At 42.2% G+C, this 27,553-nt stretch overlaps 1 protein-coding gene and 1 long non-coding RNA gene across 5 annotated transcripts; one reads left to right on the plus strand and one right to left on the minus strand.

Annotated features, from left to right (window-relative positions):
* LOC134495549 (uncharacterized) lies at window positions 1–6,455 on the plus strand. 3 transcript variants are annotated; one of them, XR_010067828.1, is made up of 3 exons: window positions 1–80; window positions 660–807; window positions 6,119–6,455. It is a non-coding gene; the product is annotated as an uncharacterized LOC134495549 (long non-coding RNA). The 3 variants fall into 3 exon arrangements; XR_010067829.1 differs by lacking the exon at window positions 6,119–6,455 and adding an exon at window positions 2,977–3,299; XR_010067827.1 differs by lacking the exon at window positions 6,119–6,455 and having other exon boundaries at window positions 660–1,977.
* A 2,232-nt stretch (window positions 6,456–8,687) lies between these two features.
* Window positions 8,688–27,161, minus strand: SRRM2 (serine/arginine repetitive matrix 2). Of its 2 annotated transcripts, none has more exons than XM_063301062.1 (15): window positions 27,009–27,161; window positions 25,119–25,394; window positions 24,108–24,209; window positions 23,625–23,804; window positions 23,112–23,189; window positions 22,898–22,960; window positions 22,300–22,326; window positions 21,715–21,765; window positions 21,537–21,626; window positions 21,254–21,443; window positions 15,484–20,363; window positions 13,135–13,398; window positions 11,876–12,001; window positions 11,638–11,754; window positions 8,688–9,766 (listed from the first exon to the last, which is right to left on the minus strand). In XM_063301062.1, exons 2-15 carry the CDS (start codon window positions 25,355–25,357, stop codon window positions 9,757–9,759), a joined length of 6,417 nt encoding a protein of 2,138 aa, XP_063157132.1. In that variant the 5' UTR covers window positions 25,358–25,394; window positions 27,009–27,161; the 3' UTR covers window positions 8,688–9,756. The 2 variants fall into 2 exon arrangements, with proteins under 2 accessions (XP_063157132.1, XP_063157133.1); XM_063301063.1 differs by lacking the exon at window positions 27,009–27,161 and adding an exon at window positions 26,816–26,832.
* Window positions 27,162–27,553: the final 392 nt, after the last annotated feature.

Raw genomic sequence — 27,553 nt, forward strand, 5'->3', positions numbered from 1 at the left:
AGCACCACTGCCTCCATCTCTCTACTTCATCTGGCAGCTGGCCTCCCCCATGGTCCGGAAAGATTGCGAACAACCAAGAGGTAGCTTTACACAATTGTTATGGGCTGTTAAGTGGAAGGGTGGGGCTACACGGTGAGTTAATCCAGCTTCTAGCACCAACTATAAGCGTAGAAGAAGCATCTGTCTAATAGAGGACAATGGATCCATGGGCTCCTTGTGAGCCCCACATACCAGTGTCAGTCAAATATTCTGGGCAAGAACTGGGGCAAAATTGTCTGAAAGGAAAATAGAGGAGTGCTTGAAGGCCCGTATTTTTTCAAGAGGCAGGTGGAACAGAGAATGGGGTCGTTGTCCTTAAGTCTATTAAATCCCTATTCCTCATATTATCCTATTCTAAGCATATCTAGGACAGGAAGCAAAAATTGGGAAGTTACATAAGTCATATCGTGACTTAAAGAAGAGGAAATATGGCGGAGGCGCCAATGGGTGCACACTGTGGCTTCTTCAGGCACCGTGTAAGGGATCTTGGAAATTTAATGTATGTGCCCTCTAGTGTTGGGAAAAAAAATCAAAATCCTTTTCAAACCAACTCCCCAAAATATGTTAACGGTATTTTAAAGGAATTCTTTACCTTCAGTTCCATTTTTCACTTGTTCTAGGGCAATTTCTTTCTGTATAGAAACCTGTTTTTTGGGTATAAGGAAATCCCTGCACCTTTGCACAGAACCTTGATCTGAAAACTTCTCTCTGTCTCAGGATACAATCATACTTCCTTCATGAATCCTGCCTCTGAACCAAGACTGGCTGGTAAGATATGATGCATGATTTTTTTTCCTCTCCATTTTGGAATCACAGTGAAATGCAGCTGTCCAAGATAGGAGGGATCATAAGTGATCTTTTCAGATTCAAGGGTACATGAAACCATACTCTGTGAGAAAGGGACCTGCTGTTGTGCCTGATACATACTTAACAATAGCGCTCAAAAAGGCAAGGTTGAAGGGCATTTTTCAAAAATCATTCAAGGTAATGGAGAAATTGTCTAAATTAATGCACAAAGGATCTAGTTCAATAATTCTCAACATGTGGTTCAGAGGCCACTAATGATTTGCAAGAGTACTGCAGGTGGCCTCCAGCATGGGTGCGGAAAGAAATATCTTTCTTAAAATGGCTGAAACCCAAAGAGAATACAAGTCTCCAAGATTTTTAGTATTCTTGTTTAAAAGTCTGGCTCCCCCCCCAAAAAAAATCTCCTAAGATTTTAGCAGAAGTACCTAATAATCTATGAGTTTTCATGTTCTCAAAAATTTTGGTCTTAAAAAAAAAAAATTTAGTTTGAGGTTCAGAGTGGTCATATATAATATGGTGCTTCTGTAGTAGCACCTTAAAGCCTTCAATCGCAATGCAATGATCTCATAACAGAAAAGTGGGAAACTGCTGCTTTAATAGGAAAAAGGGCAGGGAGAGATCAAAGACGATGAAGAGACAGATATGGGACCTCTAGATAAATTAGCCATAATAATATTCGTTAAAAGTCAATATTTTGACAAAAAAATAATTTAAAAGAAAAATTAGGGGAAAGAAGAAATTTCCTCAATTTATCTCCACTGTTTTAAAATCACATTAATAATGTATCCGTGAACCTAACTGCTTTGTAAAACCTTTTGGCTCATTTTGGAAAATATTTAATAGGGCAATCCTGTTTATTCAAAAGTAAGTTCCCCTGCATTTATCAGGGCTTAATCTAAGATCGGAGACTTGGATTTCATCCAAGGGATTATGAACAAGCCAACAGGTTCTTTGCATTGCATTTTTAAAATGTTTACCGATAATCTGAGTGCATACAACAGCCATAAATTCTTGTGCTGCTCTTCTATGGCTCGGCTTACTGTATACTATGATATTATTTAAAAATAAGTCTGGCTGGTATCTGTAAAGGTTATATTCAAGTAGATGTGATCAGACCTAAATTCAAAACTAGATCTTCTCTGAGCCAATAGATATATTGTTTTTTATTTTTTGATCTCTGTAAAGCTACTAGGCAACACATTAATGACATATATCCTACTACAGTATGGTGATTGAAAAACCACACATTTACCCTAATTAATCAAACTCTATTTGGTAAATTGCCTAGCACTTTTGAAATTAAAACAAAAAGTACCAAACACTCTCTAAAGAAATACTCTTTATTATAGCTAAATGTCTCATTCCCCAACCCCAAAATATAATTAAGATAGGTCTATACAACATTCATACCTGGCAGCCACATGTGACAACACGTCATACTAAACTTGTTTACTGTAGCTGCCCAATGAAGTTACATTTACCTGTTAAACAAGCTAATACATGGTTTTACAGTACTGTACCCTGAAAAATGGCTATACTTTGTTTTGTCTTGCTTGTCTGGGCATTGTGAAACAAATTTGCTGTTCACACCAGTACTGTATTGTTTAAAGTTGAGAGTAAAGGTCAGAAGGAACTGGAGCTGGTCAATGCGGGTGGCTGCTTTTCTCAGATGTCACTCTTATCTGTACTAAATCTATTTATGTTGGATTTATTTTCCCCTATTCCCCTGGAACTTAATGCAGTTTACATAGGGACCACTCTTCATTTTATCTTTACTAAAATTTTATGAGGCTGTGATTGGCTGAAAGTTAATGGCTAGAAATGGAACTTGGGACTCTAGTACATCATCACTCACTACACCAAACGAATACTGTCCTTTCAGACAATACGAGTTTTATTGTTTTTCTAAACTGAGTGGGAATGGCAGAATTTTTAAATAGGATCAGTGTGCTCCATCTTTCTTTTTCCAAATATGTTTTTCATTAAGTAAAACTAAATTAAGGTGCTTTTTAAGGTAAATCCTTACTTTTAAAAAAGATAAAATCAACTTAATATGCAGTAGAGTTACCAGATGGCTAGCGTTATATCAGTTTTCAAAGCTAATTGCTCACCTCTTTTAACTCTCAACAGAAATACTTGTTTTCTACACCAAAAACTGAGCTACATACTTGTCTCCACAATCTGTAAAACACCTAATTCTGCCAAAGAAAATGGAAGATTTCAAGGTGAGAAGGGTTGAGAAATGCAGTATCAAAGAAATGTAATTCAACAGCTTTCACTCAGATTATTTGATTTCTTTTTCAATTCACCACCACTGTTGAGTATTTATCAGGCATTTTGCTAAAACCTCAAGCACAGACAATTACCTCTAATATAGAGTAATTCTATATTACTGTGTCCTTTCAAAGTTTTGGACTGCAACTTCCGTAGTCTCTCGTAACTCCCAGTGCTATTTGAGGCTGGTGGAGTCGATGTGCAAAACAACTGGGATGCACCACTTTGCCTACCTCTACTCTAATATCACATCTCTCACTGTAGAGCTAAACATACAACATACACAATTCTGGGAGATTAAGCAAACTGAGGAGTGATGGCTGCCTCTCCGGGAAAAGCGGTTTCTTTAGTTAAACATGCACTGGATAAGCCAGGTTTTACCACTTACTTCAGGACCAATGACACTGAAGACATCAGGAGTCAGATCTTCTGTTCCCCATTTTTTAAAAATAATTCTGCCATAAATAGTAAAATTTATGTATAAATAACCAATATGCCTAGCACTTTAAAAAAAGGGGGGTGGGAGAGTGGGAGTGAAAAAGGAAAGAAGATGAATTTAGTTCAGTTTCACATACTTGGGTTTTGGTTTTGCACGTTCACCAAAAATGTGCATTTTAAGGGAGAACGAGAACAACTGGAAAATTTTCTCCTCTCCCCACTACGCACAAACACATTTGGGGAAGACATTCAGAAATAAGGAGCACACAGGGACATTCAGAAATAAGCAGCACACAGGGAAAAGTAAGATAGCAAGAGATGCATAAAAATAATTTGGGATGCAAAATGAGCATTGACTTTCAACATTGGACTTGGAACACACTACTGAAGGAGGGCAGGCTACACACCTTTGCCACATGAACTGGTTGAGTCACATGCAGTGGCCATCTAGAAAATGGCATGACAACCACTAGCTTTTCCTTTTCTAAGTATTTTTATGCTTATAACCTAGTCTACTTAGTCTTTCTACAACTGGGGCAGGGTGGGGGGAGATGTTCAGATAGAAGGAAACACATGGGGAAAAGAAAAATTCAAAAAAAAAGCTAGCTACCCTCAGAGAATTTGGAGCTCTTGTTTTCTACACGATTTTGCCATGTGTCTCTAGTAAAGCTGTAAGCACATAAAGATTTAGTTTATTTGCCATTTTACCCTCTGTTGTTAGCAGCAGTTGAAAGCCTGTGTAAGCTGTGAACCTATCTGGGCAGCAAGAGTACTTTTAATACTAGGAAAAGTGCTGTCTCACTCCTAGCCCACAAAACAGACTGTCAAACCTCCCCTCCTGCTGGCGTCTCCCTGTTTTATCAGCAACCAGGGAGCTGTCAGCGGGTGGGGTAGGGGAGACTAAATAGGACAGCTCAGAAAGTAGTCCTGGATGAAGACAACAGTGAAAGCCAGCCACAGATTACAGCTACATTTTAAGGACAGTGGACTCATCCATAAAGTAGAAAGCACTACTAAACGCTTGTGTCCAAGTGTAGTGTTTCCTACTTTATGGATGAGTGTACTGTGAGCAACGGAGGCAACAAGGAACAGCGCAATCAAGAACAAGGATGGAAAAGGGAAGAGGCAGCATAAAGTGTAAGCATTGTGGGACTGTCCACAGATTATATTGCACATTTTATTTAAGTACAGATTCTTTCTGATGTACTGCCACTATATTCATCCCCGTTTCCCAGCTTTTGGACTTAAAATTCCCCAAGCTACATTTATGACTTAAGGCTACATATTTCTGCATTTAAGTAAAGTAAGGGAGAAAACCTAAAAAAATGGAAAAGATATTCCAAATGTATTTGGCCTGTACTTTTTCTTCATGCAATTTTACTGTTTTCATCTTCTCCTTCCATGAGTCATCTTCTCCTCTCCGCTGCATTCCAATATGGACATGTTTTTTGAAGTCAAAAAAACGAGAAACGTATTTAGTTGAGCAAAGCCAAATTCAGAATTCATTAAGTTTTATTTCTCTTGCTGGTTACATTTAGAAACTCATTATAGTTCCCTCCAAACCTAAATTAATTTTGCCATTTAGGAAAGGGGTTGGCTGAAATGTGGAGGAAGAAGGGGATGACAATGATAGGATAAGCTAGTGGCTATGTACATGGAAGGGGGGGTCACTAATACTGAATATATTTCATGTCCATTAATATAATGAAAATAAATAAAATATTGGCACAAATGTATGTTGTATTTATTTATGAAGATGGGACAAGATAGATTGAGGGCTTAACAAGCACAGGCATTTTTAAAAGTCATTCAAATTCAGTTCATAGTGTTCTCAACCACAGGCTGCTGGTTAGATACAAAGAAAGTTGCATTGGATCCCACTGGAAAAAATGTGAAATAATGTATTAACCTAAATTAGGCCTTGAGTTTACAAAAGCCTCAAGGATTTTAATGGATCAACATTCAGCTTCTTACTCTTGTTCTAATGCAGTAAGTTTATTCAATCAATCAAATGTTTTGTTACTTAAAGCAAACCTAAAAGCCAGTTTGGTGTAGGGATTAAAGGCATCAGGCTGGAATCTGGGAGATCATGTGTTCTAGTCCTGCCTTAGGCATGAAGCCAACTGGGTGACCTTGGGCCAGTCATTATCTCTCTGCCTTGGGAAGAAGGCAATGGCAAGCCACTTCCAAAAAATGTTGCCAAGAAAATAGCAGGAGCTTGATCAGGAAGTCACCAAGAGTCAAAGGTACGTGCACACAGACACAAAATAATTCTACAGCATCATTACATCCAATTACATGAATGCACACAAGCATAATAAATCAAGTAACACAATGTCAGAGAGCAGGAACTATTCTGCTCTTCCTCTGAATCTTTTGTGCAAAAATTGTTCATTTAAAACACTCCTAGCCTCAAGAGCTGGCAGTTACTAGTAAAGACGTGGAGAAAAGGGGAAGTAGAGAGTTGTGCTTTTAATAACATGAAAAGGGGAAGTACATTTTACTCCCTCTTGAAACCCTGATTTATTTTTATACGCCCCAACCTTTCCTTGTCTTAAAGTCTGCATGCCACATGGGAAGACCGAAGTGCACTCATTATCAGTTTACAGGAGAATATTTTTGGAGCAACACTTCCAGATACATATCTTTCTCAAGGATTAAAGTACTCATCAGACAACTGACATGTAGATTCAAGGGCTTTCCCAAGGGCCCATCATGGCTATCCACCTTGGTTCTGCTGTCTGAATTACTATTTCTCATACTGTGTATTCCAAACAGCTGTTACAGCTATGGTAAGAACAGGGGCATCCAAGGAAATGGTGCTCTTGTGAGCTGTCAGAACATGAGATGGTATCCTCTTATTCATTAAAATCAAAAACATGAGCCTCTCACCTGGAATGAAGGTACATGATCTTCAGCATTAGAAAGAGGCTTAAAATTTCCCATCTGTGCATACCATGGTGGCCAGGAGGAAAAACAAATAGCGTGCATGAGTAGTATGTGCGCATTTAGATCAGGGGTAGGCAGTCCATCGGCTGTTTGTGGCTCCCCCAGCACCTTGAAAAATCAAGCCAAAATATAGCCACAAAATGGCTATATTTCAGTGATGTAACTTTCCGTTTTTTATTTAAAATAAAGGGTTGGAAATGGGACAAGAAGCTTCTAGCAGCCTCCTGTTCCCATTGCCACCCTTCACCACCCTTTCACACACAGAGAAAAATGTTTTTCAGGTCAGTTTTCTCTCTTCTTCAGGGTTTACAAATGGGAATCAAAGTGGTTTACTATAAAGCCCTCAAATCAGGCTGAAATCAGCCAAAAGGAAACTTAAATCTTTTTTACAGGGTTGAGCTGGTTAAGAGTGCAAATAGCTATGATTTGTTTCACAGAGATCTCCCATTCCCATTCCCATCCTTAGCTTAACACCCACCCCAAAAAAGGACAGAAAGGTTTAGCGCGTGACACAGCAACCCTACCAGTGCCATCTCTGAAACCCTCTGAATTGCAGCCCCGGACCTCTTCAGGGTTTCCCAGTGCTGCACCACATCTGTCGCCGCCCACTGTTCGTGCTATCCTCGAGGGCAAAAAGATTGCCAGTTCTAGACTATTCAAAATGTGTCCATGTGTTGTTTTAGTACTTTTACTAAATTGGAAAGATCTATATAAATGCAATTAATTCCTTCCCTTCATCCAATAATGTAACCCTTATCCAGATACATTAACACATCTATTTGTATCTACTGATACCACATAGCTAGTATATACTCATGCCAGCTAGGGAACTGCTGTTTTATTTCCTTTTTTGTTTGTTTGTTTGTGACATTATTTCTAAGCCCATAATTTCAGGGTAAGACGTGTTCTTTTTCATGCTGAGAAACAGACCATTTTGAATTCCATTAGCACCTAACACATACATAAGGATGGCAACAGAAACTGAATGGCACATGGAAGAAGGTTGGGGCATGGAATGACAACAATTAGACAAAATATGTATTTTTGATGTTGCAGTGTAATTTTTCCTGTATTAGTATTACACAATTAGCTCCATGAATCTAAGATGACTTTGGGCTCAGGCATCCCAAACATTTAAATGTGAAATTCCATGCCAAGAGCTTCATGCCAGTTTGTGATTTGACATGAGGGGAAGAGAGTGAAAAAAGGAGGTTCCCAATCTGTATGCTGCTCTGGCAAGGGGCATATTTTCCTTTGTAAAGCAAGACCAAAAACAAAACAAACAATATTGGCAAGAGCATGCTCTAACATGTCTTAGTAAACATGATGGGTAGGATCAATTCATGCCTAAGCTTCTTCCCCCTCCTCCCCACCCAGAACACAAACTAACAGAAAAATCCTAAAATAATTACTCATACTTCAGTTAGGGAACCGAGAAGGGCAAAAGGCAAACCAGAATGGCTTTAACGCAGAACACTACATAACCAAGTAACCAAAAGCCAACAGCAGACAGCTGCAAGGAAGATGAACACAACTGGCAGGAAGTTGTGTTTAAACTGGTGGAAGACAGGCAAAACATTGGAGTAGTTCTTAAAAACCAAGCCATTATAGTTCCTTTATTCCTTTTGTTCCTGGCTGGAACAGAATCTTGTTTTGATCAGTCATGTTTCAGAACATCTGAATTTGCTCTCTTGAATGTGGTGTTTCAAATGCATGAAGATCAGTTTTGTTTTGTTGTTTTGTTTTGTTTTAAAAAAAGAAATGAGATTTCTCCTCTCTCTGTACATCAAATCCCAAACCACAGATCCAAATAAGGTCTATTGCACAGGGCCTGTTTGAGAGGGAAGTAGTTTGGATACTATTGCTTACTCTGCCCAAACAAGGCTAACTCAAAAGTTTAAGTTTAGTAATTTTTGTGTTAAAAGTTCAAGTTACCCTTTTCTATTTTATTTGGTTAACTATCTTTAGCAGATGGAAGAAAAATGTGTGCATGCCTGTATTCTAAAATGGATGGGACAATTATTTGTTCTTGCTATTCGCTCCCCCTTAAAACATACAGAAAGCACAGAGTACCTTTCTAAATAGAGTAAGCAGCAACAGTAATGTTGAAAAGCCTGTATACTTAACTGAAGATCTCCTTTGACCAGGCTTGGAGAAAATTCTTAATGACTCAGCAACAGTTTCTGCATTTCGTAAGTTTTTTATTTGACAGAAAAAATCTCCTTGCTGTACATATCAAAAAAAATTAAATGCTTTTAAGAAATATGAAGAAACTTCTGTTCCCACCCTCCCTGATTTAGGGTTTCTCAGCTTCTTCTCAGCAAAATTTCAGTCACCTTCCCCCCTAAAATGCCTGAATGCCCCTGTTCCAGTTCCAAACTTAATCCCTCATGACCTGGCTCAGCTGATCAACATGAAAGAGTCTCCTTGGAGGGAGGGATAAAAAGGAAAAAGAGCACTGCATATTGATTTTTTTTGTTCTGGGGGAGGAACAGGAATAGTTTAACCCTCAATTTTGCTGCCACCAAGAATCAATCCCACTGTTGCAGGCTACTGAAAGAAACTGCCTGCTTTTCGTCAAAAAAGCTTGATAGAAACAGTGGGTAACAGAGGAAGGAGCTACTAGATAGCACAGCCCTTCCATAAACTTCTGGGTTGCCAACATGCACTCCAACTCTTTTATTACAACCCTCCACCACTTCAAACAGGGGGGGCCTGAGAAACACTAAATCAAACAGATTAGGTCACATATCCCTCTACTTCCCCACCCACCCATTTGTGTTTTTTTTTTTTTTAAAACCTTTTATGTCTAAATCAACAAAAAGGAGACAGCTCTTTCAAAACACAGAAGTAAAGATTTTAGCTGCAAAACGCACAGGAAAAAAAAATGCTCACGGGAGAGAGGGAAAAAAAATCAAATGAACATCACCAACTGCTGGAAGAAGAGGAAGAGGAGCGCAGGAAGAGGCGGTGGATCCGGGTGGGCGTTGAGCAGAAATGTCCAGGGACAAGGGGAATGTAGCTGCCGACAAATGACGGGCAATAAAGACAGGGACGGCAAAGGAAGAAACTAATGAGAATAAAAAGGTGATGGCAAATGAAGAGCCCACCACCCCTCCCCATGCAAACGCACTGGTTTCCAGGGGACATCAGGAGGCGGGGGACTCCCACCTGGGACAGCACTGTTGGAGGCTGGGGGCGGCACAGTCTGTGGTGGCGAGGATGGGGACCTTCCACTCTCCAAAAGGCTTACGGGGACCTTGGGGAGAAAAGCGGGGAGGAAAAATTAAGAAATGCAAAACAAGATGGCAATCCAACGTCTTTGGCCAGAGGTGATCGGCCTAAACATGTACAAATATTTTTAAGTATATTGTGTAAAGGAAACATGACCACTGAACTACTACTGGTACAGGGATAATTATGACTGAGGAGGGAAGAGGAAATGCAGAGAGAGGGAAAAAGGAAGACACTGAAGTTTATAATGCCAACTGGAACCATTTCAAGAGCCCAATGTATTTGCAATGTACTAAGGACCAAAACAGATTAGGGCAATGACTTCCATATACTTAAAATTCACACAAATATGCAACAGAAGCCATTTTTGCTTAGAAATAAGTTATAAATATAGCAAAATTCCCCACCAACAGTGATAGAAAGGGAGGTCTATTCCTTTACTCTTCCAAGTTGAGGAGGAGATAACCAATATTACTAAAGCAGCAACAAATACCAGGAATTGCCACTTTCACCCATGGCCACAAATTGCTGAGCTATGGATACCCTCTTTACAAAGGGTTTTAGAACCAACTACCCTGCAGGGAAAAAAAGCAGGAATATTTGTTCTTTTATGTAGAGTAAAGAGGAAGAAAGCATCACTGATGCCCTCTGAACAATCCACTTTCATCATACCAGACTAATTCTAAGAACCATAAAATATTACAACTGATGTATAAATTGCCTCCTTTTGCTTCTCATCTCCTTTTTTCTCCATGCTATGTATTTTTAGATTGCAAGTGCGAGGGCAGAAGATGAGTGGTGTTTATTACGGGAGCTTTTTAGGCTAAAGAATAGAGCATAAACAGTTTAAATAAAAAAGAATAGTGGTCAAGCCTTACAGAGTTTAAGAAGTCAGCCCTGATAAGTTTCAAGAGAAGAAAGGAATAAATGTTACATCTACAGCTTTCTGGATCTCACACTTCAAGATCAGCAGGAAAATGGAACAAGCATTTTCTGAAAATGGGGTGTGTTCAACCTAAGGACTCTTACTTTGAGATTAATGGACTCCCCAGCTGTTTTGGGTAGGCAAGTGTGCTTGGATTTCAGAGAGCAAGTAGCCAAGAAACACAGCGGATGTAGCTAGTCACAAAATACCCATTTACTAGAAGAGAAATTAGTGAAGATAATCCTCTTCAACCTCTAGTCTAGCCAGGACATTCTATACCCCTACACCCCAGGCTTCTGCAAGAGGTCACTAGGGATTCTCGGGGATTTTAAATAAATCCACAATTTATTTAAAAAATTATTTCAAATTTGGGCAACTTTACATTAAAGATTAAGTTCCATTCTTTATTTTCAGTTTAAGAACACTGTTCATGCATATATACAGGCCTGCCATGAAACGAATAGAATAATTTCGTAACTTGTGGCCTATATTTGAGCCTGAATGTGCAGGGGTTCCCCAAGGCCTGAAAAATATTTCAAGGGTTCCTCCAGGGTCGAAAGGTTGAGAAAGGCTGTTCTATACCATCATTATCTCAGCTTAGCTTTGTCTTTCCCCTCCCCCAGGCAGACAAGGCCACTAAACAAATAACGCCCAGTGACAATCATGGAAATAAAGATGATATTGGCATGCTGGCAATTTATCTGGAGCAAGTCAACTTCCCATTTATTTACACCTAGGTGTAAATGGGAAGAATCCACAGACTTCAAGCTGGAGACTTTAGGATTAAAGAGACTAGCACAATTCCACTATACCTTCAGGAAATGAGTAAGAACACACCAACTGTTTCAGAAATAACAAAACCATATTGGTTAAGTACAGTTCAAGTCGGTTGAATCACTAATGCTGACACTTAACAGGACCTTTAGCAATTGTTAGGTGTTTCTAAAACTAGCAAGTCACATACTCATTACCTTGAAGTTCTGCGGCGAGTGGCTCGGGGACTGGGGGATTTGCGTCGCCGTTTTCGCCCTGGAGACCTGCTGATGCTTCGTCTGTTTCTCTGCAGGGACCTCTCCCTAGACCTGTCTCTGGACAGAGAATAGGGATAGGAAATTGACTTGGGTTCAATGTCAAATCCCTTCTCATTCTGGAGATAATCCCTAGCCAACACCACAGCCATGGGAAGTCAGACTTGCTGAGGAGACCCACCTACGTCGATCCCTTGGAGCAGAGGGTGGCTGGGCAGGAGGGGAAATCTGACGCCGTTCTGCTGGAGAGTAGCTGAGAGAGCGCGAATCTCGCAACGAGTCAATTGGTTTTCTGGGGCTGCGTGACCTAGAGGCAGAAAGAGCCAATGGTAAAACAAATGGCACCTTCTGCACTCCGACTAGGCAATGCAAACCCCCTCAACTATTGAAGAAAAAAGTTAAGGTATTTATTGTCAAACAAAATGCTGAACAGTAGTGCAAAGCTATGCATATACCTGGATAGTGGAGTCTCTGAGCATCACATCCAGTAATCACACAATGTTGCTTTAAAAAAAGAATTTCTAATCCCATGCCAGCTCCAAGTAGGTTCTCGAGCAAAACTTTCCCAAAAAGTCTAGTCTTCATCACTGCCTCAACAACAGTGTTTCTTAGCCTTAGCCACTTTAAGATGTGTGGACTTCAACTGGGGAATTCTGGGAGTTGAAGGCCACACATCTTACAGTGGCCAAGGCTGCGAAACATTGTTCTAAAAGAAAGAGAGCACTAGCTGCTTTTCTTCAAATTGGTTGCCATCACTTCCCCATCCATCTTGGCAGGCCTGGGAGGAACAGGAAACAGCAATAAAAGAGAAGAAAAAGAATCACTGGGGTCTCAGCAAAAAAACCCTCTCTTTTTAGGGCATGACTTGCCAACCACTGAAGTGAACTCTGTTCCAATCTCCATGGGAAATATCTGGCAAAGTATCAAAAACCAGAACTGGATGGAGACTAAGCCAGCTTTCTGGTACAAAGTACTTCAGTGGTCTTCATTCCTCTCTGTGTCAAGAAGAGAACACGGCAAAACAAGCTAATGAAAATAACATCAGATACAAGCCACAACACCCTTAGCAAATAATTTTGTTATTTTTGTAGTATTTTTAAAGTACTTTTAGGCACAGCCTTCCATGTGGAGTCCTACTGTAACTGATACACCTCTCTCCCTCCCCACAAAAGCTGGTGCCACAAACCTTCTGCAGATCTTTTACCACCTGCCAGTCTTCTTGGGCTATTTCCCCAAGTTCTCATGACATTGTCACTAGGCATGTGATGCTAGAAGCCACCTAAATATTCAGCAAATAGGGACGAGGTATCCTCTTAGGGTGCCAAGTCAAGCCAAGGAAGGGAAGAGCTGGTTCACCTCCACACTTCACAAACACTACCAGTAGGGAGTAACACTGATTCTCAGGTGCAAACTATACCTTTTCAGTAACCAAATACTTACTTTCTCTTCTCTGGAGATGGTTTCTTCTTCGGGGGGCCCTTCATCACTGCCTGGAGTCCTGTTTTAGGCAACGACGTTGAGGAGGAGGAAGATGAGGAGGAGGAGGAAGATGACGAAGAGGAAGAGGCTGAAGAAGAGGAGGACGAAGAAGAAGAGGAAGAGCTGCTGCTTGAACTGCTTGAGCTTCGAGAACGGCACTTACGTTTGCCCATTTCCAGAGGCCGCTCATCACGGTTACTCTCTTTCAGCACTGGGCTTGGTGGCCTTTACAAGGAAAGTAAAGGGGAGAGGGTATAATTAAAGACTGGATGCCTGCAACAGAGGAAATAAGGTTCAGGTGGGTTAACTCAAGAAACTCAAATTTCTGTATAAACAAACTCCAGCACATGCTGTTTGCGGGAATAGTCTAGGGAAACAGCTGACTTGAGTTTTTTTTTAAATTCTTCTAAGCAGCATACTCACCTTACCATAATTCAAAAAACAGTTAAGATAGAGATCCCCAACCTCTTTATGCAGATGGAATTTTGAATGTATATTATGGGCACCCTCACAAAATGACAGAAGTGGTGGGCATAACCAGTCCAAAACTACCACAAAGAAAACTGATGCTGTTACTCCTTACCGCACTAGCCTCCCACCTTATTTTACTTTTACCTACCTATATAGGTACTTAAAAACAAACCCGATTGCAGCCACCCTCCAGATAAATGCTTCTGAGGTCTAGGTTAAAGCCTAGACACATTGTTGGAAATGATAAAAATTGAAATGAAGACACTCTGCAACACACTACTTTCCTTTTTTTTTTTTTTTTTTAATTAAAAAGTCATATGGGGAAGAAAGCCTGGTGGATACCAAGGGCAGCACTGACAGGAATACTGATGTCTAGTACTATGCTGGGAACTCAGAAGCTTAGACTCCACTAACAAAGGCTACTGCTACCTCATGGAGACCTCATTTCCTCGGAGCAGAGATGAGTCACTCGCATTGTTGCTTAACAGATCCAGAATACAAACACCTTGAGTTGAAGATTTAAGGTGCTCTCGCAAACAAAAAGTAATCATGACTAAACAGGGTCTCAGATGGCCAATGACTCAAAATGGAACAGTATTTTAATTATAGATTCTATCACGCTACCTCTTGCCACCCCATTAATTCTTTACACTGATTTTCTTGCTCTGCCATTCCAAGTCTTCTCCAAAAAAAACAAACACCAAAAACTCAGTACTCCATACTAGAATCTTGAAAGCAGAATGATAGAAGGTAGATAAACCAAGACTGTATTTGAATTGTGTAAGTACATATCCGGCAAAAAAAGACTAGCATTCATTTTCTGCAGACATACTTTGATGAAGTACGATGCTTGCATGAAACTTAATACAGATAATACAGAGACAAAATTCTGTTCCATGGGAATATCTACTAGTAGTAGCCAGTAACATAAGCAAGGGCAGCCTCTGGTGGACAAAGGCCATTATTACAGTGCTTCAAAAGTATTAGGAAGAATGGAGCAGCATTTCAAAAGGGTAACAATACTAGGTACAAGAAACATACGGAATATGCAAAGAGGTGTGTGGAAACGTAGGTTTTCAACTGGCACAATTCATATGAGAACCTAGAAAAATACAGATGCTGAAAGACAAGCACAGCAACCACTCTGTGCATGGGCACATCTAGTTACTTGAAAGACCTGCCAGTCTTTGACCTGACTGTTGGCCTTGATCAACTGGTTATCCCTCATACTAGAGTAGACCCTATTCTCACCTGGCTCCTGTTCTCTGGAATCATTTCTCACCAGAATTTCTGGTAAGACCTTGCTGCCCCTTGAGTTCATTTGGTTTCCCTACAGAGGAAGGGAGCCTGATTCTCCCATATCACAGCCAAGCATAGAAATATAGCTCACTGGCCTCTTTGTATTTGCTTATATAGAAGTCTAGATTACAGTTCAACTGACACAAGAGTTCAATAACTTCAGATTTTAAATAGAGCAATACTAGAAACAAAAACGCTATTGGATGTGTTTATCCTATACACACCTGTACCTATTTTATATACTTACACAGAAACATCGCAAAGTATCACTTGTATTTCATTATTTTCACTACACATGTGTTTTAAATATGAGGCAGGTGCTTATGGACTATGGATCCACAACATCTTTTATGACAGAGATGTCCTTCTGGAGACTGGGATTACAAGATATGTAAGAAAAGGACATGGATAAAAGGAATGAATGTGGATGTACCTTCTAACTGACCAAGAAGAAACTCGGCGTCAAGTATCACCAGGCAGTGACTGCCAACAACTTAAAAGACATGGAGGAAAGGGATGACTAAGAAGAAAGGCTCTTACTGTTTCAGTTCAGTCTCAGCCTCAAGATCCTTTGCTGCCTGATCATGGGGACTGGACTCAGATGAGCTGGACTCAGAATCAGAAGTTGATGAGGAGGAGGAGGAGGAGGAAGACGAGGACGAGGATGAACTGGTAGATGAAGCAGACGAACTTCTCTTGGCCTTCAAAGGGGCAGAGGGGGGAGGAGAGGGGAGGGCGAGCTGTAGGACGGTGGGACAGCTGCTCCGGGTGTCCTCCTCTGTGGTGACAGAAGCCAACTGTGGCTCGGCCTCAAGGGTAGGTAAGTGTACCTCAGGCCTGTCTGGTGCTTTTCCTTCAGATCCAATCTCCTCTTCTTTGGGGGATGGCACTAGCACAGAAATCAATGCTGGTAAGGGGCTGGAGGGAGCAGAGGAGGAGGAGGAAGTGGAGGAGGAGGAGGAGTGGGACGACAACCTGGCTTTTACAGGAGAAAGGGAGCCTGCGTGAGAACTGCCTCTCCCTGACAAAGGTACACCAACTCCTGTATCATCTTTAATTGTAACCTGGTGCGCGGCCTGATTCCTATCTCCCGGGCTGTCTCGGATGGCTGCGGTGTCACCGTTCTTCGACGATGGAGGCAACTCACGTAGCGCAGATGGATCAGGAGAGAGGACCTTTTGCAATTTAGGAGATTCCTCACAAGGTGGGGTTAGAGCACAAGGGATGGCAATGTTGTTCTTGCTGTGCCAAAGAGAGGAGCTTGCTGGCTTCTCTTGGAGGTCAGACTTGGGGTATCTCTCTAGAACAGGAGGGGAACGAGATTTCCTTCCTGGAGAGGTGCAGGCTTCCTGGGAGCCTGATCTGGAATGCTTCCTCACAGGAGATGACTGACCATCAGGGGATACTCTGGACCCAGTGCCTTTATATGATGCTGTTACACGTGAAGCATCTAATCTGGGAGGTGAACGGGATGCATTCCGACTGGCTGCAGTCCTCTCTGGGGACAACTGCAACATCTGTACTGGAGAATGGGAATGACCTCTGTGTGGTAGTTTAGATTTCTCCTGACGAGAAGAGGACCTTGAGCGGCTTCTACCTGGAGAGGAAATTGACCTTTCCCTCCGTAATGAACCCCGAGATTTATCTCGTCGCCTGGAGAGTGAACGGGAGCGACTCCTCCATGAGGGAGAGCCAGATCTTCCTTGTCGCAAAGAAGTTCTAGGTCTGTCACAATAGGATGATGACTGAGACCGATGTGGATGTGTGCTGGTGCTTGATTTTTCTCTGGAGAGTGACCTGGACCGTCCACGTCTCGGAGGTGTTCGAGATTTGCGCCTAGGGCTCACTGGTGACACAGATCTCCGTCTTCTTGTAACTGGTGTTCTAGACTTTTCTCTTGCTCGTGATCCAGACCTCCGTCGCCGTGGAGGGGTTCTAGATTTCTTTCTGGGTCTTGGGGATGATCCAGCTCTGCAGTGGCGGCGGGGTGGTGTTCTGGACTTCATTTGGGACCTTGGGGATGACCCAGATCTACGTCGTCTGGGTGGTGTTCTGGACTTTATTCTGGGTCTAGGAGATGAGCCAGACCTACGTCGTCTTGGAGGTGTTCTGGACTTCACCTTAGGTCTTGGTGGAGACCCAGACCTGCCACGCTTTGGTGGAGTTCTGGATTTTGGTCTAGATCTGGGTGGTGACCTTGATGCTCTGCGTCTTGGAGGTGTTTTTGATTTTACTCTTGATCTGAGTGGTGAGACAGATCTGCTCTCAGATTTCTCTTTCCATTCTGGGGAGGATTCTGAACTGCTCTCACTGGAGTGCAGTTTTGGCTTCTCTTTAGTCCCAGAGTAAGAACCTGATCTGCTCCTTCGAGATGCATCTCTGAATACCCCCTTCTTCTCTAAAGGTGATCTAGGCCCCATCACTGCAGCTTTGGAAATCTCTCTTGTTTCTGGAGAAGCTCCAGGTCTGTTGTGCTTTGTAACAGTTGCAGATGTGCTGTTCTCTGGTTCTGGAGAATATGATTTGCCATGCATTGGGGATGAAACTGATTTACTTTTGTTGACTGACAGCACTGCAGAGCGGCTCAGTCTGGGAGGTGACCGAGATTTATCATCTTCTGGAGATGACGACGATGAAGTAGAGGAGGAGGAGGAGGAAGAGGAGGACGACGAGGAGGAGGAAGAGGAGGATGAGGATGAAGATCCAGATCTACTCCGCCTTAATGGAATATCTGTCTTTTTAAGTACTGGTGATGACTCAAATGGCATTTGTCTTGAGGGTGATTGTGATTTCTCTTTTCCAGAGAGAGATGAGCCTGGTTTACTCTTCTGGCATGGAGGCGAAGCACTCTCCATTATTGCCATGGAATTAGATTTGTTGTGTCCTGGGGAAGATCCAGATTTTGCCTTCACTTCTTGGAATTTATTTTGCTTTGGAGGAGTTTTAGATCTGCCATTTAGTTCAGGAGATGATCTGGATTCACTTCTCCTGGAGGGAGATTTCTCTTTTGCTGCCTGAGGGGACAGCCCACATCTAGCTTGCTTCAAAGGTGAAGATTTCTTCATCTCAGGAGAGTATCTTGACTTGGTCCTGGGAGGTGATCTAGACTGCTCTTTGGTCATTGGAGAAGAGCCAGATGTGCTTTGCCTTGGAGATGACCTAGCCTTCTTTAACTCCAAGGAATCATTTTTGCATTTATCCAGTGGTGAAGAAGATTTCTTCTTTATCTCTAATGAAGTTCCAGACGCAACTGGCCTTAGAGGAGAGAGAGAGGTCTCTCTCAAAGCCAGAGGTGATCTACACCTGCTCTGCATTTGGTGTGGTGATCTAGGTTTTTCTTTTGTTGCTACAGACCTTCCAGATCTGCTTTGCTGCAGTGGGGATGCAGACTTTGATTCTGGAGAAGCTGCTCGCCTTACTGGTGATAAGGAGTTTTCCTTTGCTGATGACTGAGTGGAACTAGACCGACTTCGCCTTGGAGATGATCTCATTTCCTTCTTCAGCCCTGGGGATGATCCTGCCCTTGGCTTTGTTTCCACTTCTGGAGAAGACTCAGATCTGTTTCGCCTTCTTGGCAATCTCTTCTCTGGTTCTGGAGAGGACCCAGATCTGCTGTGTCTTGAAGGAGACTTTGATTTCCTTCGCAGTGATGGAGATGAACCAGATCGACTTCTTTTTGAAGTGATTTTAGTTTTTTCTTCAGCTGCTGAAGAAACATCAGACTTCCTTGTGAGCCTTGGAGATGAACCAGAACTGCTCTGAGGGGACATCCTGACTTTATTTTTTAGGGCTGGAGGTGACCTGGATTGGCTACGCCTAGTAGGTGATCTAGATTTCTTTTTTGGTGTTGGAGAAGATCCAGATCTACTTCGCCTGAGGCATAACCTCGATTTCTTTTTCACTCTTGGAGAAGAACTAGAACGACTGCGCCTTGGAGGTGTTCTTGATCTTTTCTTCCTTGACCTTGGAGATGAGCCTGAACGACTCCTTGGAGACAACTGAGTTTTCTTTTTAGCTTTCGGAAGTGATCCAGACCGACTACGTCTGGGAGATGCTCTTAACCTTCTTGATTCAGGAGAGGAACCAGAAGGACTACGTCTTAGCACTTTCCTGGATCTTTCCCTCATTCGTGGAGATGAATCAGATCGACTTCTCCTAGAAGAAATTCTGGAGGCTTTCCGATCTGGAGATGACACAGATCTGCTTCGTCTGGTTGAAATCAAGGATTTTTCTCTTCTTGGGGAAGAACTTGATCTTCCTCTCCTGGGAGGGGTCCTAGTTCTAGATCTGCCTCTTCTGGGTTGTGTTCTGGAACGGGACCTTGCTCGCCTCGGTGGAGTTCTTGATCTAGACCTGCCTCTTCTTGGTGTTCTTGAACGTGACCTCCCCCTTCTTGGTGGTGTTCTTGACCTGCCCCATCTTCCACTATTTCTGCTTCTAGACCATCCGTGCCTTTGGGGAGTTCTAGAACGAGACCAACCACGCCTCTGAGGTGTACGGGATCGACCCCATCTGGGAGGTGTACGTGAACGTGACCTACCCCATCGCTGAGGTGTTCTTGACCGGCCTCGCCACTGGGGACTTCGAGAACGTGCCCTTCGCAATGGAGTGCGCGAACGAGATCGAGCACGTCTCTGAGAGCGAGACCTGCCCCTCCTTGGTGGGGTACGTGTGCGTGATCTACCTCTCTTAGGTGGGGTCCGGGACCGAGATCTACCTCTACGAGTAGTAGGTGTTTGAGAGAGAGATTTGTCCCTCCGACTGGCCCTTGATTTGGAGCCTTTAGCTGGAGGGGTGCTGGATGGTTCACGTCGAGATGTCTTGGAAGACTGCTTTTGCCCAGAATGAGAGATTTCAGGGGATGAGCTAGATTTCTCTCTCTGGGTAGAGGTCTTCTCTTTGTCTTGCCTTTTGGGAGGATCCTCTGGAGAACAGTTACGAGAAACTGGGGCAGCCTTGGTTGCTGGGGAAGAAGAGGAGGAGGAAGAGGAGCAACTACCACTCTCTGAAGGAGAAGGTGAGCGCTGGGGTGTAGAGTCCTCACGAGACATCTTCCTCAACTTGGTCTCAACAGCCTTAGAAGATGAGGAACCTGTAGGCTCCTCCTTGTGGTCAGGAGAAATCTTAGCCTTGGATGATGGAACAGTCCCATTACGATCCTCTGACTGCTTCTTAGCAGATGGAGAGGAACAGGCTGGAGACTTGTTCTCCTTAGAAGGGGGACGCTTTTCTCGAGAGAGATCATTCGGCATAGGAGAATGATGCTTGCACTTTGGATCACGCTCAAATGAGGGGGTGGATTTTCGACCCCCATGGCGAGCAGACTTTCTGTCCTTGTCTCTTTCTTTCTCTCTGGCAGGAGATGAAGGACTTGGAGAATGCTGAAGGGTCTCACGTACTGGAGAATGCTTGGATGTTTTCTAAACAGGAGTATAAAAAACTATAATTAGAACTGTCCTTTGAAAAAACAAAAAAACACACTAACCAGCTCCCAACTATTATTACAGCCATTTTTTAGGTGGACAGGTCACTAGGATACTTGTTTAACTCTAAGCAACCCATTTACACCCCAGGTGGCCATTACAAAACCACAAAGAGTAAAAACTATTCCCTGGGATTGGTTGTTTTCATCTTCCTTCCCTATTGATTTATACTGTGAAATTCAGTCTGAAAAGCACCTTGAGCAACTGAAATAATTTAAAAACTTGGTATTTACAAACTAAAAAAAATTATATCAAGCAAAAAAGGAAGACAAAGTAATTAGAAACACCAATTTCTAAACTATCCTAATGGGCAGCTACAACAGAAATAAGCAGGTATAATGAAAAAAGGGGCTCAGTGAGGTCTAGATAATACTATTACCTCTTCAGCAAGTGGTCCTGTTGCTCTTTCTCACAGTTGTCATTCTGCAACAGCATTTCCCAACCTGGGCAATTTGGTGTGGACTTCAACTCCCAGAATTCTTAGCAATGGTATATTCACTGGAGAATTCTGGGGACTGAAGTCCACACATCACAAAAATGCATTGGTTGGGAAACACAGTATTTCAACAAAATATCATTAGATTGTAAGTCTGAGGAAGACATTGCTTTGCTTTTATTCATTTGAAAGCCAGTCTGGGAATTTTTCTTGTTAAAAAGCAGGTTATAATTGCTTTAATAAATTAAAAGAAGTCCCTGGAATCCACTATTTCTCCTCTCCAATTTTAATGAGTATTCCTATCAGTATTCCTAAGCCATTTTGTTCCAAATGACTTTGTTTATATAAATATTTCTTTCTCACTTTCATAATGCATATGTATATTATTTACCTCTCGCTTTTCTCTGCTTTCTCGAGGACTTGTACTCCTGCCTCGGCGGGCAGGCTCAGCAGAAGATGAACGCTCTTTCTCTCCCAGATTCTTGGAAACCCCTTCAGCTTCTGGTTTTCGTGAACTTGGCAAGGGAGACTTGCTCTGCCGTCTAAGGAAGCTCCTTTTTTGAATAATGGGGCTAACTGATCTGTAAACAAGTAATGATCAACAGCTTAATCCACAAGACTGTGTCCAAATTTAGTTTAGTTAGTTACAATTGATTCTCCATTCCAAGCTTTACCTGCTGTGGGAAGCATCTGATGAGGAAGAGCCATCTGGGGAGGAAGAACGATCCCGACGGCCTTTCTGAGATGCAGACTCACTGGTGGACCTGAGAAAGAGTTATAAATGAGAATCAGATGCATGCAAAAAAATATCAACCTTAGTTGCATAGCACAGATAGAATAGGTGGTTTTTACCTCTTCCGTTTCTTTTCCTTGGATTTGTGTTTGCTTTTGGGACTTGGAGATCTGGGAAAAGAAGTTTATTTTGAATCATTCTTAAACAGTGATGTATGCAGTGACTGTTTCTCCCTCTGTTCTTTTCATGTCCTTCACAGGACATCCACAAATCTCGCAATAACCAAGAATAGCTGATCTCTAATATACCACCTCGAAATTCACTGCAGGGAAACTACTGTAACAGAATCATTAACAAAGTTTAGATGTAGATACACAGCTTCTGAAAGCACTTTAATGTGCCTGGGATCACAAACACAGCAGCTCTCTGCAAAACCTTAAAGCAGCTTCCTCTTTTTTCTAGGATCAGGATCCCATGAAAAGGCACACCTGCTTTAAGTATTGGAAACAATGCTACATTTGCAACTCACACACTCCAATGCACCTTTTGGAAATCAGATCTAAGCACTGCAGAGCCCTCCTAGATACAAATTATCAAACTTAAAGCATCCTAGCTGAGGTGATTCTGAGAATAAGTAAACTGAAAGAACCACTACTTTCTACAACCAAACATTTTTAAAATGGCTAATGGTTATTAAGACTCACCTGTGCTTCCTTTTCTTTGATTCTGATCTAGAAAAAAAGAAGAACAGAGTAGGAGTTGGCAATCTGATGCTTGTGGATGTTTTAAATTACAACTTCTATCAGTTGCAACATTATGTCTAATTAACAGGGATTATAAAATTTGTGTTCAGGTCATTAAAAATGCACCAGGTTTCCTGGTTCAGTATTAGACTTTATTCCCAAAGTTACCAGAAAACTGATGTCATACCCAGTAACTTTAGCTAGGCAAGGCTGATGTTCAAAATTGATGCTGGATTAGAAATGTGAATTCTGCCCAGGAATCCCACCAAGGATGGTTGTAAGCAGATTTCTGGAAAACTAAATGCAGCATACAGAGTGAAAACTACAAACCTATCAGATAGCATGCCTCTAATTATTATACAACCACTTTTTACCAGAGGAAAAAAAGAGGATTGATGCTTTCTTAAGAGAAAGCAAAAGCCCTGTTCTCAGATATACCTGAAGACAGAACCACAAAGGACTTAGTAAATCATCACCACAATCAAATCAAGTTATAATGCCCCTAAAATCCAATTCCCCACACTAGGCCGGTCACTTTTACCTCATTCAATCCCCTTACCTGTGTTTCTTTTTCTTTGAGCTTTTTTTCCTTTCTCTTCGAGAAGGTGATCTGCTCTCAGACCTTGAAAAGATAAGCCAAAAGGGCAGGATACATTTTCTGAGAAACTTTAAAATTTGAAAGTTCCTTTCCTACTTCTAAATCTAAATCTTGCCCCCTCTGTCTGAATCTGAGTCTGCAAAGAGAACTCAAGAGCCTTGGCTCAACCACCCACCTGCCTCTGTCTTTCTTCTTTTTCTTCTTCTTTTGTTTTGGAGATGGCGAACGGGAGCTGCTGGACTCTTTGACAAGACTGAGGAGACACAGATCAAATAATAAGCCAAATCCCAAACAGGACCATAAATGCAGTCTCTTCCTGAATTCAATCCACAACCCTCTACCATAAGCAGCTGCCTACTAAGAATCCTCTCTTTCAGTAACTTTTTCTTACAAAACATAAAATCTCTCAAGGGTACAGGAAATAAAGTCAATTATGTATAAATTCTAATCAAGAATGGAGATCAATCATGAAATATCTCATAAAATAATACATGTTACAGGGGTCTCATTAAGATACCCAAATGCAATGTTTGCTTAATATTTCCTACATTTCAGGTACTTTATTTGAATTTTTTTTAAAAAAGTCTCCTACTGCAACAGAAAAGCTTACACCATTTCTATATTGTAGTAGATATAATCAGAGCTATCTCTTCCTGCTCACCTCCTTCCAGTAGGGATCCCCTCATACCTGTACTGCTTTTGCTGCTCCTGTTGCTGTTTGGCCGCTGCAGCTGATGCTGCCTCCTTGGCCCTGCGGTTGGGGTCAAAAGAGCTGCCATCCACATAATTATCACTGATCCCAAAAGCAGCTCGCAGCCTCTCATTCTTCTTCTCATTAGCCTCAGCCAGCTGATGGGTCTCTGTAATACTGGAGAAGAAAAGAAACAATAGAACAGAAAATATATTACAAAGAGGATCCAGTCAGTAAACAGACTGAAGCACGATACATTTTATTTATTTATTTATTTATTATTATTATTATTATTCAAATTTAATTACCGCCCATCTCCCCCAAAAGAGGGACTCTGGGTGGTTTACAACAAAATCAAACTCCAATCAGAAATGTTAAAATCTCATAAAAATGTTCCATTTTATGAACAGCATCTCTTAGAGATGAAAAGTAGCTGTCACGCCAAAACATCAACATAAAATCCACCCATGCCTTACTTACGTTGACTTCTGCTGTTCTCCCTCTTTGACAACTGCTACATCTTTTTCTAGGAGCATCATCCGAAAAGTGGCTACTTTCTCCTGAATCTCCCCTTCTCCATACCTATTGTATGCATCAGAATGGAGTTTAATGGACTTACAAGAGGCATCCCATATAAAAGCTAATTCAGTCAAATGACGTAACAAAATGTTTCTGAAATGCATGGATTATAAGAGATCCAAGAATTCACCCTACAGAAAGTACGTAACTTTTACTTAGCGCAGCATATTGGCTAAAACCAAAATGTAAACAAAAAAGGTTTTAGTTCAAATTCAGCTTCTACTATAAATGTTTTACAACATCCTTACAAACCATTTAATCCCTTAAGGCAGCCGGCCATTTTTCTCTGAAAAATGTGGATAAGACTAGCCTACCCTACCAGATTATTGTATGTATTATTGTTGTATATTATTACCAAGATAATCTCTATATAATATTCAAAAATGCTTTACAATGCTAGGCATTATTGTTACTATAGAAGATATTATTTTCTACCATTCCCATTTCTAGTATCCAAAATATGATTACCTAATTTTAAAAAACTTGCAAGAATATCCACTAAGTATATAAAAATCTTATTAAGTTTGGGTGATAGTTAAAAGAAATGCTTCTGAACAAGTTCCACTGAAAGTAACTCAAACTGACAACTCAACATGGAAAAAGCATACAGCTAATACAAGATGGTGTTTACCCAGTATATAAATATTGTTATACTTAAAAGATTTGTTCTGCTAATAATTCCAAACAAAAAATAAAGGAGGCCTTTTGCAAAAACTCAGTGCCAAGGACCTGAAATGAGAAATTTTGGATGTAAAGCATACTGATCATCTCATTTCCAAATCTATATATTCTCTAATAACAGTGCTGGCTTTATTTGCTCCTACCAGCTGGCCACTACTATTCTCACTAGTCTTCTCAATCACCATTATATCTTGAAAATGTTTTAGCCTTGACCATCCTGTAAAAACTCACCCTTGCTCTTCCATGAGCTCAGCCAGTTCTAAGCATTTCAGTTCAACCTTCCTCTTGCGCTCGTGATCCAGGATGTCCTGGTTGGGTTTTTTAACCAGAGATGACTCCAGTTTCCTCAGCTCCTCTTCTGACTTATAGTCAGTCCGATCCTTCTTGTGGCGCACAGCCGAGAGGTTCCGTTGCACGTAACCGTTGGTGCCACTGCCCCGGGGAGTGGGGAGTCCTATCCCATTGTACATGGCTCTCACAGACTAGCACCTCTGGTGCCTCTGATACCTAAAGACAGTATGAGAAGAGGCAAAAGCAAAAACAAAAAAGAATAGTTGGCAGTTTTTCCAAACATTTTCCATATCCCCAGATGGATATATCTTCCACTACCCGCAATCAGGAAAAAGGCTGCAGTATTTTTTCCATGAACTGACTACTTTCCCTTTTTGTTAAAATCTCCTTATTCTCAAATCCATCCCCTACCCAGACAACTACACATTTTATCACTCCCTCTTACTTTTCATGAACTATTTCTATTTCCTCCCTACTCATAATTTGTGCCTCATCACCAGACCCCAGATTTCAATTTTCTCTTGACAGTGGATCAGAATCTAATGGCCCAAGTACTGGCTCTCTAGAGGAACCCTACTACTGCATAAATTCTTATTCTCTACACTACTGCAACCACAACCCAGTTACTCATTCTTTTTGTTCCAAACCAAAAGCTGTAGTCCATCATCCAAAATTATTCAACCCACAGTTCTTGTCTCAATTCTCAAGATTTCAACACTTGCATTCAGAGTTGTTTCATATTAATATACAACCTGTGCTCCGAAGCACAGATCTATTAAGCCCCTCTTTCTTTATATTATATACTCATCTGGTTTCTTCCCCATGCTCCCACTTAAAATCCCCTTCCCAATGAAAGAGGAAAACTTACGTACATTAATATGGAAACTTACTGGGACTTACTTCTGAGTAAGGATTGGCCTGCACAACTCTTACCTTTTTACAAGCTTAACACCAGACACTTTTCTTTAAAAATCTGAACAACCCTATACAGCTAGCACCTACCCACTAGATTGCTACCCTTTAATAGTACTGATTTATACTGCATTATCCTCCTCCTTCCTTTACAGGCTCCTACTACCTTTTCAAGAACCGAATAGCTCCACTGCCACTTCCATGCTTTCTACTCCTTTAAAAGCAAGATTTCCTCAAGGCCAGCTCAACCCACAAAGTAGATAAATAAATAAACTGATAACTACACGAACATTTCCATTATCATTTTCTCTAGCAACAGTATAGCCAAAAGAGCTTGCTCTGTATCTGGCTTTTTAAAAAATTCCCTAGCCTAACCTACAGTCCGAAACTTGCATGATGGTCTCCCATCTACACACATTAATCAGGCCCAAACCTGCTTTTTTTTTTTTTTTTTTGACATCAGACAAGGCTGGCTAGGTGCTGCCATCTGCTGTGACATATACTCCTTACCTACCCCTCCAAAACAGCCCCCAACCTACCGACCAGTAAGGCCTAGTCAGCCCCCTACTCCAATCCCTGCCACCTTAGGCCCGACCTCCCTCCCTAGAAATCACCCCAGCCCATTAGGCCTCCTCCCTCAAGGCCTGCTTAAGCCCGCGATCCACCCTTGCACCCGCTTCGAGGTCCTCCCAACACACGAAGGGCAAATCTCGCTTGCCTCTTACCTCAGCACCCCCAAAGGCCACCCCACGTACATACACACCGAGCCCGTGGCGCCGTCCAGCCCCCCCCCCACCTCCCCAGGCCTGCCGCCCCACCCCCGCCTCCAAGCTGCTGCTTCTCCGCGTCCCTCTCCCCGCGCAGCCCCCCGCCCCCTCCTTTCGCTTCTGCCTGCGCCGCCCGCTCGCGCTCCCTCACCCGACGCAGCAGCAGCCGCCGCGGCGCAGGCGGAGGGTGAGGGGGAGGGGGGAGGAGGTACCCTGGAACCTCCCTCCGTCCCCTCCAATTCGCTCTTGCCTGGTAACCCCTCCGCCCGTTGGCTTATGGGAAGTGGAGTTCGCGCGCCGGCTGGCAGGGCCTCCCTACCCACAGAGGGCGAGTATAAAGACTACCTGTCCCGAGATGCCTCGCATGCAGCACGGAGGTCGGCCGCCATTTCCTAAAGCGCTCTGGGGGAAGCGAGAAGGGTGTATCGGGACCGAATTTTCTCGGTTTCTCCCCTCACTTCCCTTCCAGCTTCTCTCTGTGTCCTTTTTTCGCCACCATCAGACGGACGCGCAGTACACTTCAGGAAATACAGTTCCAGTCGCGGGGGCTGAAGGAGAGAAAAAAGGATGTAAATATCCGTCTCTCCCGTCAGCCACCGCGCTCTCCCAAATTAGAGTTGAAGGGGAGAGTTAATCTCGCGAGAATTTTAGGTCGGAGGACATGTGCATTGTATCTACGTTCCTCAAACGCTATTC

Source organism: Candoia aspera, chromosome 4, assembly GCF_035149785.1.
Source record: "Candoia aspera isolate rCanAsp1 chromosome 4, rCanAsp1.hap2, whole genome shotgun sequence".
NCBI lineage: Eukaryota > Metazoa > Chordata > Lepidosauria > Squamata > Boidae > Candoia > Candoia aspera.

Coding starts and splice junctions, on each gene's coding strand:
- SRRM2 (XM_063301062.1), bottom strand. CDS start 25,357: ATGTACAATGGGATAGGACTCCCCACTCCCCGGGGCAGTGGCACCAAC. Junction 24,210..25,118: donor GAGCTCATGGAAGAGCAAGG/GTGAGTTTTTAC, acceptor TGCATACAATAG/GTATGGAGAAGGGGAGATTC. Junction 21,627..21,714: donor AAGGAAAAGAAACGGAAGAG/GTAAAAACCACC, acceptor ACTCTTTCTCAG/GTCCACCAGTGAGTCTGCAT.